Source organism: Patella vulgata, chromosome 4, assembly GCF_932274485.2.
Source record: "Patella vulgata chromosome 4, xgPatVulg1.2, whole genome shotgun sequence".
NCBI lineage: Eukaryota > Metazoa > Mollusca > Gastropoda > Patellidae > Patella > Patella vulgata.
Genome location: NC_065882.2, coordinates 14,979,970 through 14,994,950, shown reverse-complemented (window position 1 = coordinate 14,994,950; position 14,981 = coordinate 14,979,970). Strand labels below are relative to the sequence as shown.

At 40.1% G+C, this 14,981-nt stretch overlaps 1 protein-coding gene across 5 annotated transcripts in view; it reads right to left on the bottom strand.

Moving 5' to 3' along the window:
• Positions 1 to 13,482: 13,482 nt before the first annotated feature.
• Positions 13,483 to 14,981, bottom strand: part of LOC126818595 (neprilysin-4) — a 37,193-nt gene continuing 35,694 nt past the window's right edge. For all 5 annotated transcript variants that reach the window (XM_050546079.2, XM_050546077.2, XM_050546081.1 and 2 more), the window contains exon 23: positions 13,483 to 14,779. In XM_050546079.2, coding sequence (XP_050402036.1) covers positions 14,680 to 14,779 — 100 coding nt within the window. In that variant the 3' untranslated portion in view covers positions 13,483 to 14,679. The remainder of the gene's footprint in view (positions 14,780 to 14,981) is intronic.

Below are 14,981 nucleotides of genomic sequence, written 5' to 3'. Positions count from 1 at the left end.
TATCCGTGTGTGCACCCTGTTCGCGCATTGTACACGGATAAGTTACACACTGTCTACACAATGCACGGTGGCTAGGAGGTTAAGACGCTGGCTCACTAGCCTGGAGGTCGGGTGTTCGATCCCTGCAATGGCCGAGAAAGTTCATCTGGATTTTCCGACGTGGTTTCCCCTTGTCAGTGGTGCAGAACGGAGGGCCTGGCAAGGACAGCTGTCTAGTCCTTCGGATGACGTATATATTGGAATGCACGTAAAAGATCCCCTGGCAGTTGGAATTCGATATAAGAGTAGGCGATAGTGCCGCTGCCCGGGCAAGATTTCCCTCATAGCACACTGTATGGCGTATGCCCGTCTTCATTAGCCCAGTCTAGGAGCAGAACAGTAGGACGTTAAACCCCATTTCATTTCATTTTTACACAATGCGCGGTAAGAATGGGCCGCATTGAGACGCAATGGCGCAACTTGTTTACGCATAGTTTATAAATGTCTGTCGCTTGTAGTGGATGCTTTATGGCACGCATTGATACGCACCGTCGTCAGTATTCGCAGAGTGATCACGCATGATTCACGCAAGTGGCATGCACATGGCATGCATGCCCACACCCTTCACACACTCCTCACGCTCGTTCCCGGAGACTTTAAGAGCGTGCTTGCGAGAAAACCATGCAGAAGGTGCTAAGGCTTCAATCACAGATTTTGACCAAATTTGGTTTATAAGTTGGGATAGTCCCAAAACACATAAATGTGCAATATTAGATAAATCTTTCAATTCCCGTATGAGAAAATTGAAAAAAACATTTTTCATATGGTGAAATTGCCAAAATCTGTCTTTTCTCAAATAACAACTTTGGCAAGTCCTTACACCTTTACTATACGTAGCAGAAAGACCAAACTCACACAATTTATCGATGACTGTTACCACAATATTAACGTCAGACGATTCTGGTGATCGAGATCTGTATACGGACTGGATATCAAAGCCTGTCTAAATTCCACATTTTTCGTCACCCAAAGTTTGACGCCCTATAGCTACTTCTTTCATGGGGTGGGTTTAAAAAATTTATGCTCACGTGAACAAGCAACCTCCCAACATTTGACACAAAAAATAAAAATGACCGGAATCGACTTGACAAAAACTAGATAAAGGAAACAATAACCCATGAAATTAATCTGTAATTTCCCTATTTTGGAGATAATTAACCGTATAGATAAAAAAAAACTAACAATTTATTTTCCTTTTCATTCATATGGTGTTTACTACCAGCCCTAAGATACATTAGTATCTGTTTTATAAAAATATCTTGAAAAAAAAATACTTTCAAAGGCCTGTAATCGTTCATGGCTCATCTGGCGTCGACGGGAATTGACTTCTGCAGTTGTCCACGACCTTCCATTGGAGTTTCAACGTGCTTAATCTTAACAAACATATCCATTACTCTCAAATAGACATTATTTTAAATAAAATAATCCAACGAAAATGAAAATTCACCTAAAAGTGAGATTCAAACCACCAACCCCATGACTTCCCCCGACCCACCCTCTCAACGAGTTGCTTGTCCCAGGGCCCCAAGGTCCATGTCGTTGGCCCTGTTCAGGGGGTTTGCCTACGGCCTCTCTTATTCTAAATCCGGCCCTGAAGGTGCAGCTGACGGTGCCCGAGAGCTGTAGCTACCATACTACACTGTTCAATGTCACCCACTTCGACGCAATTAGGCTTCGTTGCCGTTAATATTTAAGCTTCCACATTTCTGTATTGTAGAAATCAGTGGATGTGTCCCAAAATGAATAGTGGAAACATGCTCTGAAATTAAACATTTTGTAGCCATTTTCGGTAACTTGTTTGAAAATGAAATCTTAAAGAGACAATACAACAAATATGTTAAAGGGACAATGCGACAATACCAAATATACAATAAATACAAATACACACTTATATAGAGTACAACATGGTACAAATAATGACTATGGATATGATGAAAACGTATAAAAGTCAAAAATTTTATTTCTCTAATTAAATTTGAAAAAATGTATCAGAAAAGCTTATTTTTAGCACTTTTCAATAAGCTGTCTATTTTAAGTATGTTGCATTCCGGTCATTTTTTTTACACCTATGGATACTATGTGCTTAGCACTTCAAAACCATCCAAAGAAATTCTACTTGCGACCATGAAAGAAAAAGTTACAGTGTATCTTTTTCTGCACTATAAGGACAATGTGAATATGGTACCCTAAAACAAGTCCACACAAAATTAGTATGTACTGATTTTTTTTTTTCAAATTAGTGCTGGGGTAGAAGTTGACCACCCGCTTTATCAGACAGGGTCAAAATTAGAAGGTTGCTATTCCACCATAGAATGCAGTCTGTGCTTAAAAAAGGTGATAAATACACATGTGAAACCCGCTATTTTACCCATAAAATGAATTAATTCCTGTACAGTTCTTTAGAGCGACATCAGCCTGTAACCACTTCAGCATGTTAACTCTTGCCCCTAGGGGGTGTCATACCATAAGTTTGATCAAAAACTTCCGACCCCCCATCTTAGCACTTTTTGCGATTTTTGCATGGTCTTCTCGCGGATACACTCTTAATCATTGACACGCCGAAGTGCGCGCCGTAGCGGGAACGAAACAATCGTGCAATTAAATGTCAGGGTGGCTTAATAAAAATTAATTGTTACGCACTGGTTGCTATTATTCATTACTAAAAAATTCAGACGTTTTCATTCACACTTTATGGTTTCAAACAATAGGATATCTTACACAAAGCAACATGTCTTTATTGCTTTCCGATTCAGGAAACCTGTATTACTCAGCTATCGGAGCAATGATCTCTGTGTTAAAATTATATTTGGAATGTGTTTAACTAGCTCTATCATATATGTATGGTGGCTGATTGGTATCATGTCGTAATGTCGGGTTGTCGCGTTATATCTTGACCATGTTGTACATCTCTATATTCGTTTAAAAAACAACTTAAAACACATTTATTTAATGAGGCTTAACTGACTCTGTATACAATCGTTAACATGTTCATAATCTTGTTGTTTATTTATGATTTTCCTAAGGCTAAGCAGAGATAAGCAATTTGATTGGTCGATGTTTTGGGACACAATAACCTTGATTCTAGCTAATTCTGAGTTTGATCATGAGAGAGAGAGACAGATAGAGAGAGAGGTTTAACGTCCACTCGACACAAACTAGGTCATTTCGGGACGAACATATGGTTCAATTTTATTTCAATAATTCGCTCGCGCGTAGGGGTCTTCAGCAGTCGGAGGAAACCGGGGGACCCGGGGAAAACCCACGAGGTTAGACAGACGACCCTACTCTTTGTCATGTACAAGCTTGGGCTGGAAACCACACCGCTTGACTCAATGACAGACACACAGACAAGGGCGGCTTCATAATATGTTCACATTATGAAATGAAATGGGGTTTAACGTCCTACTGTTCTGCTCCGACTGAGCTAATGAAGACGGTTCACATTATGAATGTGGACGTATACAAATGGATACGAATGCAACTCAAACTGCACTGTGAGGCCGAACTTGTTTGGGGGGCCAGCATATTTTCCCGACAAATATATTTCTTATGAGGCTGCGGGCGCCGGAGGCGCTAAGCGTCCGACGGGGGGTCTGGGGGGGCCTCCCCTATAAAATTTTGAAAACCAGACGGCCGTAGACACGATTTCCAGGAATATGTAGCACCATGAGTCTTTTGTCTGACGTGGAGATCGGCCGAGAAAACCGGTCGCCACATCCTACATACGACCCATGCATCTTTTCTTACTACATATTTCTGTAGCCTTGTGATCGTCTAGAATTTTTTTCTAGCTGTCTTTACTTTTGCTTCACGTTGTGTATTTACTTCTTACAGTTTCTTAAGACGTTGTCTTACCAGGAATAACAATGCGACAGTTTGCTTCTACATTTTATATATATATAGCTGAATACAGGTATACAAGCATAATAGATAACAATACTAGTTAAAACCATTTCTCTACCCTAGACAGCCGCGAGTCTTTACTTCTGCTTCACGTTGTGTATTTACTTCTTACAGTTTCTTAAGACGTTGTCTTACCAGGAATAACAATGCGACAGTTTGCTTCTACATTTTATATATATATAGCTGAATACAGGTATACAAGCATAATAGATAACAATACTAGTTAAAACCATTTCTCTACCCTAGCCAGCCTCGCGGCTGTCTAGGAACTCAGATGTAAGCCCTCTGGAACCTAATAGAAGTCTGCCTTACAAAGTTCCCCGGTTTCTCTTATAACCATATGAATATCACGCACAATCAAGTGTGATCATGGCCCTGAACTTGTGTGATTAACGATATGATTGGTTACTTTAAGCTAAATGATGCAATTAGAATAATTCCACTCACGTGAAATCTCGGGGTATTTTATAGACACATGTTATGGTTAATAACTATTTTTTATATAACAATATGTCAATTACAGACTAAGTTGATTTAGTGCACACTATATATGTGAATATGTTCGAAATTACTAACTTGCCAAAGATATTAATTAATGAAATATAAAGGCATCTTATTTCCCTATTCCTTGTCTATAAATTTAAAAACAATGTCGCAACGACGATAGTGCTACAGCATTTCGAATACTTTCTAGTAATTTGGAGTGGGTAGTAAATTATGTCAGTTGCAGCATAAAAACTGGTAAAAGTCATCTTTAAAATACAAGCTCTATTACTACGAAAACAAAGAACAAGTCGAACGATTTACTTTTGCCACATTTTTCATTTTATGAGACTTCACATTTTCTTATCAGGGTAGGCATAAACAGAGAGTTTATACTGCTTTTCAGATCACTTCTATCACTGGGCTCGTCCGGTGCATGGAGTTAGATGCCGGTATACATGAACACAGTCAAGAATGAGAAAGGCCATGTGTACGTGCTAGTTCTATTCAGATGGCGTACGTGTTCATCATTGACTTGACTGCTTTCTTTCCGCTTCCATATCATTAAAAATATTCAAATCCCGACATTTTCATGAAAATATTGGGGGGGGGGGGAGGCGGTGCCCTCCCGCCCCCCCCCCCCGCCTCGTACGCCTATGGTGAGTGTGAATCTACTTCCACTTGATCAACCATTTTCTTAATTGCCAGTTTTTTGTTATGAATATCATCGTGGCCGCTTATAACATTGATCATGGAAGTCGACAACTCGACAACCCGACATCACGACAACCCGACACCACGACATTTTTACCCGACATCACGACATTTTTAGTGTCGTAATGTCGGGTAAAAATGTCGTGATGTCGGGTTGTCGCATTATGAAAGGCGACATCACGACATTACGACATGATACCAATCAGCCACCATATATATGTGATAATGACTGGCACCAATATTGTCCTTTAACGCTCTACTTTTCTGAAGTAATCGGGACAATGAAGAAGGGTCATGTCTAGTTATGTTTAAAATGAATAATTGGTAATTGTTCGTACTATGGCAACATTCTACAATTTCAGTTTTTCACAGACAAACTGCAGACCAACATCACAGTTACCATCATTAAACATGTGTCTATTAGCACTGTTAAAATAAATACAGTGTTCAACATTGTTTTTGTTATCGGGTTCATTGGGTAACCATTGGTTGATCTCTATTTTCGATCCATCACTCCACTTCCAGACACCTTCTGTATGCAGATCATTACCGTCCATCCAATATTGATTCCCTAAATTACAGATAGAAACAGTTCTATAAAATAGTAAAAACATTGTTTTTCAGCCCGTAAATTATGTACATGGTACCAGAGCCTATTTAAAGGGTTTATTGGCGAAGCACGGTTTCCGATGCTTTGGACTTGGTGCTTCTCATCAGCAGCCCAAAGAAACATTCAAAGTCGATACAAAGGCAAACGAACCAATCTGACTAAAACACAGATCCTATTTCGTTTCGTTTTTATAGTTCAAAATTTCGTTTTACTTGTCTTTACTACACTAGGATCTGGAAGAGTTGTTATCATTGACGTAATCTGAATGGTGTGAGGAATTGGCCAATGACACGGTCTGTGTGTTTTGCCCGGAACTGTGTGTAATCCACTAGTAACATCAAGGATGATTGGTTAATCAAATTTCTGACGTCATAGGGTCAAAAGACGCTCGTGTGACCTCTGACGCGACCTATCGCTACAGCCGGTCAGATCCCCATGTAGTGTAGACCATCGAAAGTATAAAAAAAACGAAACGAAATATAGATCTGTATTTAATCAGATTGAACGAACCTTCACCTGCACCCGACGATGTTCTGCCATGTCATTGTCGTGCTTTAGGTGGTTGTGGGAATACGTCAACAATAGAAAACTTTTGAAAAAGAAATTGAAAGTGGTCGATGATCATTATGATAGCTCAGTTTCCCCATACAATCATCTCGGATTCACAAGGCTACATAACATTTTTTCAAAGCACGGATTCACAAGGCTACATAACATTTTTTCAAAGCACGGATTTTTTTATCCAGAGGCACACCCGTGCCTGTAGGCACGTTAAAATAGGCCCTGCGTGGTATGGGTCTATATCAGGTCAGGTAATAACGGTATTATTTGTACCCAGAGCCCCATATATAACGGACCAACTACCACAAATAATCGCCATTTTGTTGCCAAATTTGTAAGGTTAATAGATCAAAAAGGGAACAAACTAATGAGTGTCGGTGAAAACAAACGGAATGATATAGTGGGTCGGAGTCGGGAACTGTAAAATGCCCTTTTAGACTCCCTCGTTATATTTTTTTGTTAATACCTGACACAATGAACCAATACCTGACTGAGGTCCGTATTACATGTACGGCGTAACGTGCACATGGAAAACGGACTTTGTCAACTTTAAGCCCCACGTTCTAAAAATATCAACAAAAAACCTGATATAAAAACAAATCGGCGCAGTACAAAATGACAGGCGCAAGACGGATTTTCGTCCGACAAGGCCCGAATTTGTGCATGATGAAGCCTGTGCCGGGTACTTATATTGAGGTTTGGTTTTGGTCTGAATTCTTTCACTAATTAGCCCACCTTTCCATATGTGTAAATCCGACACTCTCTGTTGGTGTTTTTTACAACAAAATAATTATGGTTGGGCTTGGACAACTATCAAACGTTCTCGATACACTGTATTCCACACAATGAACCCATCGGCCAATCTGATTAAAACACAGATCCTATTTCGTGTCTTTATTTATAGTTCAAAATCCTGTTATATAACAGGCGTTTTAGTTGATGTGAGGAATTAGCCAATGAAACGGTTTGTTACGGCGAGTTCTTGGCGTCCTCGGCATGGAACTGTGCTTAAACCACTAGAAACGTCAACGCTGATTGATTAATCAATGTCTGGCGTCATAGGGTCAAAAGCCGCGTGTACAACCCCTGACGCGACCTCCCAGTACAACTGGTCAGATGTTCATGTAGTGTAGGTCATCGAAAGTATAAAAAAAAACGAAATATAGATCTGTATTTTAATCAGATTGCCCATCGATCAGATAGCAGCAGTAAAGTACACACCATAAAATATGCTTGTGGGGTCATTAATTCCGGCATAGTGGGTAATCTAATGATCCCGTACCTATGGAAACATACTAACCTCCATCTGTTTTCGTTAACACCTCCTTTTTTAGAAAGTAATCGTCTGACTTCATAGTGAGGAGTTGGCCCCCTTGTTGTATACACTTGGCCCGCGCATCTCCCCAGTTTTTCCAAACATTGAAAAATCTCATACAAAACTTTCCACCAAATAAAGGATATCCTTCAATATCACAGATTTCTATATTTATTGTAGAAAATAAAAATAATAGTTACATTCAATGAAGCCCTATAAGAAAATTACACGAACAAAGGAGAGAGCCGTTTTAACGCCCATTCGACACAAACTCGGTGATTTCGGAACTAACATATGGTTCAATTTTATTTCAATACTTCGCTTGCGCGTAGGGATCTTTAGCAGTCGGAGGACACGGACAAAACCCACGAGGCTGGAGAGGCTAGACCCTGCTCCTTGTCACATACAAGCGAGGAATCGAAACCACGCGTCTTGACTCAATGTCAGACCTTTTGGTTTCACGCGCACGCGTTAAACCACTAGCCACACTATCCTTATGCTTTTCCGTTAAAGGCTGAGTGTAAATTGGGCGCTATAGAATCTACAATAGAAATATCAGTCCAATAATAGTTCAATTCCTTTCAATATTTACAATTGAATTGAAATTTTATCGATCTATGCTACTCGCTATGTAATATGCCCGCCGCCATTTTGTCTTCCGCGAGAATTTATTTGTAGTCCTGTTTTTAATCCGATTGAATAGAAGCCAATTTATATGATGACACGAATACCTAAATCGTCCAGACAGATTTATCCCAATTAAGAGTAGCTCTTACCTGCCCAGTTGTCGGGTCCATAAAATGTTGTAATATTTAGTGAAGACGCAGCTGGAGAATTTAGGAAATAACAGGATTTGGAATCAAAGTGAAACAATTTACACCCAGGAGTCGAAGTACACAGCATTCCACAGCGGTTGAGGGAAACGCCATTTAGAGAAAAACTATAATCCATAATGACAGAACCATCTAAATACACCTTGCGGTACAGGACACCCCTGCTCTCCACAAAGGCAAGTATACAAAATATAGCAAATAAATTTTCCATTGATAACAGGACACACTGTTGATGTGTGATATTTTGAACCAAAAGTAGCAACAAAAAGAAACTCGTGTGATCCAGACGAAGCTCCTTCCGCCAATTCTATAAATGGATTGCACAACCAGGTAATGTCATATGGTGTTTTGAATTGCGATATAAATCGAAGCTCCAGTGATTTGATTGGAGCTCTGTGAATTCCTGGAATGTAAGCAGCTCGCGAATTTTTTATTCGGCGTCTGATTGGCTGAAAGTTTGACTTCATTTTCAAAATGGATGTCTCCGTGTCGTGGAGAACGCAGGGATGCAGATTTCGTCGTGGTCTCGAGATGTAAACAGGGCTAGCGCTAACCCTAACCCTTAACCTAGCCCTAAAACTTACCCTAACCCACAATCCACACATGACGTCATTTGTGCTAGACCGTCTTCGATCTAGCGTTCTCCCCGTGTCGTGCCACTTCGACGAGACAAACTTCGATTCAAGAATTATCGATCGATCAGTAATATGATTTTTATCCAAGTTCATGTTATTACCTTCCTTTTAAAATAACTAATTCTAATTTAGTAGGTGTGTCTGTTAATACACATATTTTATCGTCGTTTTTCGATCCTAATCATATACATGGACAGGGCCAGCCGTTCTCTTCATAAGCCCATTAGCAACAATGTAAGGCTAGCTTTGAAAAAAAACTCACTGATACCCCCGTCCGACAGGGATGGCGTCCTTACTGCGCTGCTACGGCGACGGAAAATGGTTTCAAGATCGCCATAAGAATGGTGTAAACGCCAGATATCGTGCCGTGGTCTCCATGGTCGCCAATACTTATCGCTGAGTTGCGGCGTTTGTTTTAAACATGTTCACAACAAACGCCGAGGTTCTGCGATCTGACCGGGAATGCTGTGAGAATGTGGTGGGATCGCGAGGGAACCGAGACAAGCGTTGTAACATCTCCATGAACGCAGTACACACGCAGTACACACGTGGCAAAGACGCTGTGACAATGTAACATTTGCATCCGCGACTTCATGGCGTCTTCACCACGACTCTCGCGTGGCTGCCACGACCCCACCAAGCGTTACGATGATTTTACCACATCTTCATGGCGCTCCCAGTGCGCCTATGGCGATCTTATGGGGTTCCCACTGCGTTTATGAAGTTCTTAATACGACAAAGGCGCGGTTGCTAAGCTTGCATTACTCTCCTATGATTTCCATATACGACTTGCTGTAAAAAAAAAACCACAGGCGATTCAAAAGTCATACGTCAGTGTGTATGTCGTCATCATGAAATTTCAAAAAATTTACCAGCTTATATAGTCACCGTGATCACATGGTAGAAACGCACGTGTGGTAAGAACCCCATGAGCGTGGTTAGAGCGCCGCGGGTTCGCCGATGATCGCCGTTGCCATGTCAATAGAAACGCCATAAGCGTAGGAAGGTCGTGACGAGCACACAGTGAGAAAGCGGTATAATCGCACAGGTCGCGGAAGGAACGCGACTTTTTTCAAGTTTGTAATTTTTTGAGACATTTTCTCGTGTTGTGTTCACTTTCTGGTCGCCGTACGGTCGCAGCACCGCAGTAAGGACGCCACCCGGTCTGACGAGGGCATGAGCGAGTTGTATTTAGTTTTTATACGTCCATAATGTGGACGTATATTGCCGTCGCCCCTGTCTCTGTGTGTCGCCTACAGGCCACAATTCTAAAGTGATCATCTTGAAACTTTACATACTTATTTCTTATACCCTAATGATGATCCCTATTGTTTTTGGTGCATGTCCGACCCCCAGAGGCAGATCCACGCCCATTTCTTGTATTTGTTTGTCGTCTACTGGCCGCATTTCTTAACGTATCATCTTGAAAGTTTGTATACTTATTCTTTGTACCCTAAGGAACATCCCTATCGTTTGGGGTGCATGCCCAACCCCACGGACAGAGCCACGCCCATTTTCTTTTTGTGTGTCGCCTACAGGTCACAATTCCTGATCGATCGTCTTGAAAAATTTTCATATGAATTCCTTATACCCTAAGAATGATCCCTATTGTTTTTGGTGCATGCCCGACCCCAAGTGGCAGAGCCACGTCCATTTCTTGTATTTATTTGTGTCATCTACAGGCCGCATATCTTAACGTTTCAACTTGACATTTTGCATAATTATTCCTTATATCCTAAGGAACATCCCTATTGTTGGTGGTGAATGCCCAACCACCAGGGGCAGAGCCACGCCAATTTTTTGTGTGTCTGTGTGTCACTTACAGTCCGCAATTCTTAAGGGCGTCAACTGGTGATTTAGGTGAATGCCCCGATCCCCAGGGGCAGAGCCGCTCCCAGTTTTTACCTTTAGCGCCCGAAGGCCACAATTCTGAATGAATTATCTAATCTTGGAACTTGGTATAGTGTTTCCTTATACCTAAGGACGGCAACTATTGATGTTGGTGCACGACGTATATTGATTGCAACGTTATACAATTAGCGATGCTCTTGTTAAAGTAATACTTCAGTTATGAAATCTGCCCCGCGTTTTAATCCCTTAACTCTCGTTTCGCAAGGCGACGTAAGGCGCTTTTAGATTTTAGACCGTTACGGTCTCTAAAAACGACTTTATGCAAAATAACCATGCCGACGGTTTGTTAGACATCGCCGTAGCGCCACATCAGCTTCGCCCATGGATAATACTGCAAACACGGCGTAGATATAGTTAAACGAATAAATTATTAACCGTGTGTTGGTTGTATTTTATTCTTTAATATTATTAAGATACACCGGGTTCATCAACAATGGATTCGTTGCAAAAAAAAAAAACAACTAACAACGGTGCTTTGTTTTACACAGATGAATTATGATACCTCCTAATAGGCTAGCTGTTTAAGTCCATTAGGGTTATTTGGTATGGTTGGAAGGGTAATTTTATCAACAATATAGAACCGGTTCTTGGGCGATCTTCAAAATGGGATATAATATTTATTTGTGATTTCCATAGCAACTATAAACATTACTATCATATATGCAAATTTAGAAGTTTGGGACAAAAATATGTACTGGTCATCCATTAATCTTTTAGATGGTAGTAAATTGTTTTTAACTTTTTTCAGCATGAAAGAACAAGAACCAATAAGCTAACCCTACCCCAACCAAATCTATTATTTTTAAAGAACTCCTGGTCAGTGGTTAAAATGACCACTTTACCCAAGGACCACTAAAGCCCCTTTTGAAGTATTGGTCGGTCTATATGTAATGGATTTTGTGTGTTTATTAAGTCAGAAAAGGGACAGTATTGGGGGGGGGGGGTCTATTCTGTCTTACTTAAAGCATTGCACCATTGTTCAAGCAGTCATATGAACCATATTTAGATTAATATTAACCTGTGACATGTTTTCAATACCTTATCTTAGCATTGTTAACCAACCTGATCAGATAAGACTCGTACTAAAAGGAATTTTGTTGTCGAGTATAGTAGAGCTTTTTTTGTCACAATCAAATTATAGGCCCGCCAATCTTTATCTTCAAGCTACAGATGCAAAACGACGATTTACAAACCAGCAACAAAATGACCACCAACAGGCGTCAGTGACTTTAATAAAATAAAACCAAGTACGAACAATCCAAACCATTAGACAAAACTCGAAGTCCTTAAAGAACGGTATAGGCAAAATGGTGTAATCAGCAAATAGACTGTTTACCGTGTACAAAATATTAGTTTTATATTTCCCACAAATAGTCTATCATAAGCCAGGAGCGTCTGTAAACATATCAGTGTAAGCAGACTGAATAAAAATGTATTACTTTCAATGTCTGTTCGAGATCATGGCTTATGGTAGATCGGGGATCACGTGGCTAAGTGGGTAAGACGCTAGCTCGCTAGCCTGGAGGTCGGGTGTTCGATCCCTGCATTGGCCGAGAAAGTTCATCCAGATTTTCCGGCTTGGTTCTCCCTTGTCAGTGATGCAGGACGGAGGGGCTGACAAGGAAAGCTGTCTAGTCGTTCGGATGGGACGAAAAACCGAGGTCCCGTGTACACATTGGCGTGCACGTAAAAGATCCCTTGGCAGTTGGAATTCGATATAAGAGTAGGCCGTAGTGCCGCTGTCCGGGCAAAATTTCCCTCATAGCACACTGTATGGCGTATGCCCGTCTTCATTAGCCCAGGTTAGGAGCAGAACAGTAGGACGTCTTGTCCGCGAGATTGTCTTCTGGGCTTGTGCAGGGCGCGGTTCTTCTTCATTAATTGCTTTTAATTAGTAGTCCGGCAGCCAAACCCAGTTTACGCCTTGACATATAGAGAGAAAGAAATGGGGTTTAACGTCCACTCGACACAACTATGTCATTTCGGGACTTACATATGGTTTAATTTTATTTCAATAATTCGCTTGCGCGTAGGGGTCTTCAGCAGTGGGAGGAAACCGGAGGACCCGGAGAAAACCCACGAGGTTGGAAAGGCGACCCTACTCCTTGTCAAGTACTACCGGGGATTCGAAACCACGCCACTTGACTCAATGGCAGGCTTTATGATACAGCGCGCACGTGCTAACCATTCGCCCCCCCCCCCCCGGAAATATAGTCCACCAATTAAAGGGTGTGCTGCGTGGACATTACGTGGCCTCTTTGGATAGCTACTGTTTCTCGTTAGTGAAAAGAAGGCCTTAATTGTGTACATATGGAGTATTACCAGGCACGGGACGAGGTGATCGCTGATATTCCATGAAAAAGATCCGGTGGTGATCTCTCCTAGACTAGAAATTTTGGGCTTTGTGGAACATGCTAGAGTATTGCTTTGAATACTTGGGTTTTGCCAGGGCGTTTCCATTATATAAAATAGTTAATATATGAAATAATATATTTAATAATACAATAAGAGTATTTACATTATAAAATGAGTTTTGTGTTAAATTATATGAACTCCATACAATGTATTATTACATTACATACATGTAATTACATTTTGAATCACGTTACAAATATATTATCACTCAGTATTTATCATAGTATTATATAAATATTATTATGCTACGTTACAAAATGTACTATTACATGTCACTTATACATTATTACATCTTAGGACATTATATAACATAATATTATTAGAGTATTACTATTGACATGCTGTGTCGAGTTGTACTAATGATTAAAACATTGATGAATTTGAAATAGTTAGTGTATATAACATTATATTATTACGCTACAAAATGTACTATTAATGCCACTTACTTGTGGCGTCGGGTTGTTATGGTTCTTTCGAAACAGGAAGTGTTTATCTCAAAATATTACATCTTAATACGACTAAATCTATTGGTTAAGGCCAGCTCAACGATCTCAAGGTCGTTGAGATGTAACTAAGGTTAGGGCACGTGATTGTTGACGAGATTGTAGGTTAGGGTTAGGATAATCATTAGGGCCAGTGTTGGGGTAGGGATTAGCCCTGTTTACATCTATTGACCTTTGACCAAACTTGTAGTTGGCCTTATCAAATAGATCTAACCATCTTAATACATCATGTAATATTGTATTATTATGCTACAGTATTACGTTACAAAATGTACTATTAATTCCACTTACATTACATTCAACATCTAGCAGTACCAAGCTGCTGCGTCGAGTTGTTCTTATGATTCAAGCGTGGTTAAATGGGCAAAAGGTCCCCTCTAAATTCCAAACAGAAAGTGCCTTACCATTGTATAACATTACGTTGCAAAATGTACTATTACATGCAACTTTTATTACATTATACCCTATTACACCACAGTATAATGTTACAAAATGTACTATTACATATTACTTGTACATGTAAAGTATTACATCTTAGTGCATTATATAACATTATATTATCAGAATAACACAATTCGATATTTTATTTTGAACTAAGCCAATTGCTAACAATAACTTGAAAAGGACATACAAAATAAGTAACTGAACGAAATCCACCTAGTGGCACGTCAGCTTCTACCGAGACAAAATAGTAATACAAAATTATATATTTATTTAAAGGAGATCGTGGTGAGTAGTTAGGATAGAAATTGTGATTTCACCAGACTTTACATTTTTTCTCTGGATTCATGAAACTGCTAGCCGGACAACTAAAAGCTTCAGCAAACTCCACAGAATTTCGTAATGTTCCTATAACTCTGAAATATAATAAATGGGCAAATGTTACTTTACCGGATCAGTAGCACTTACAGTATGTGCAGGATTTCCTAAAGGGAAGGGTGGGTCACAATTTCTTATAACTTAATTAAATTGATTACTCCCTCATTATACATGGGTAAACATGATTACCCCTCCCCCTTTCCCACAAGTAATACCCATTTAATTTTATGCCACATAATG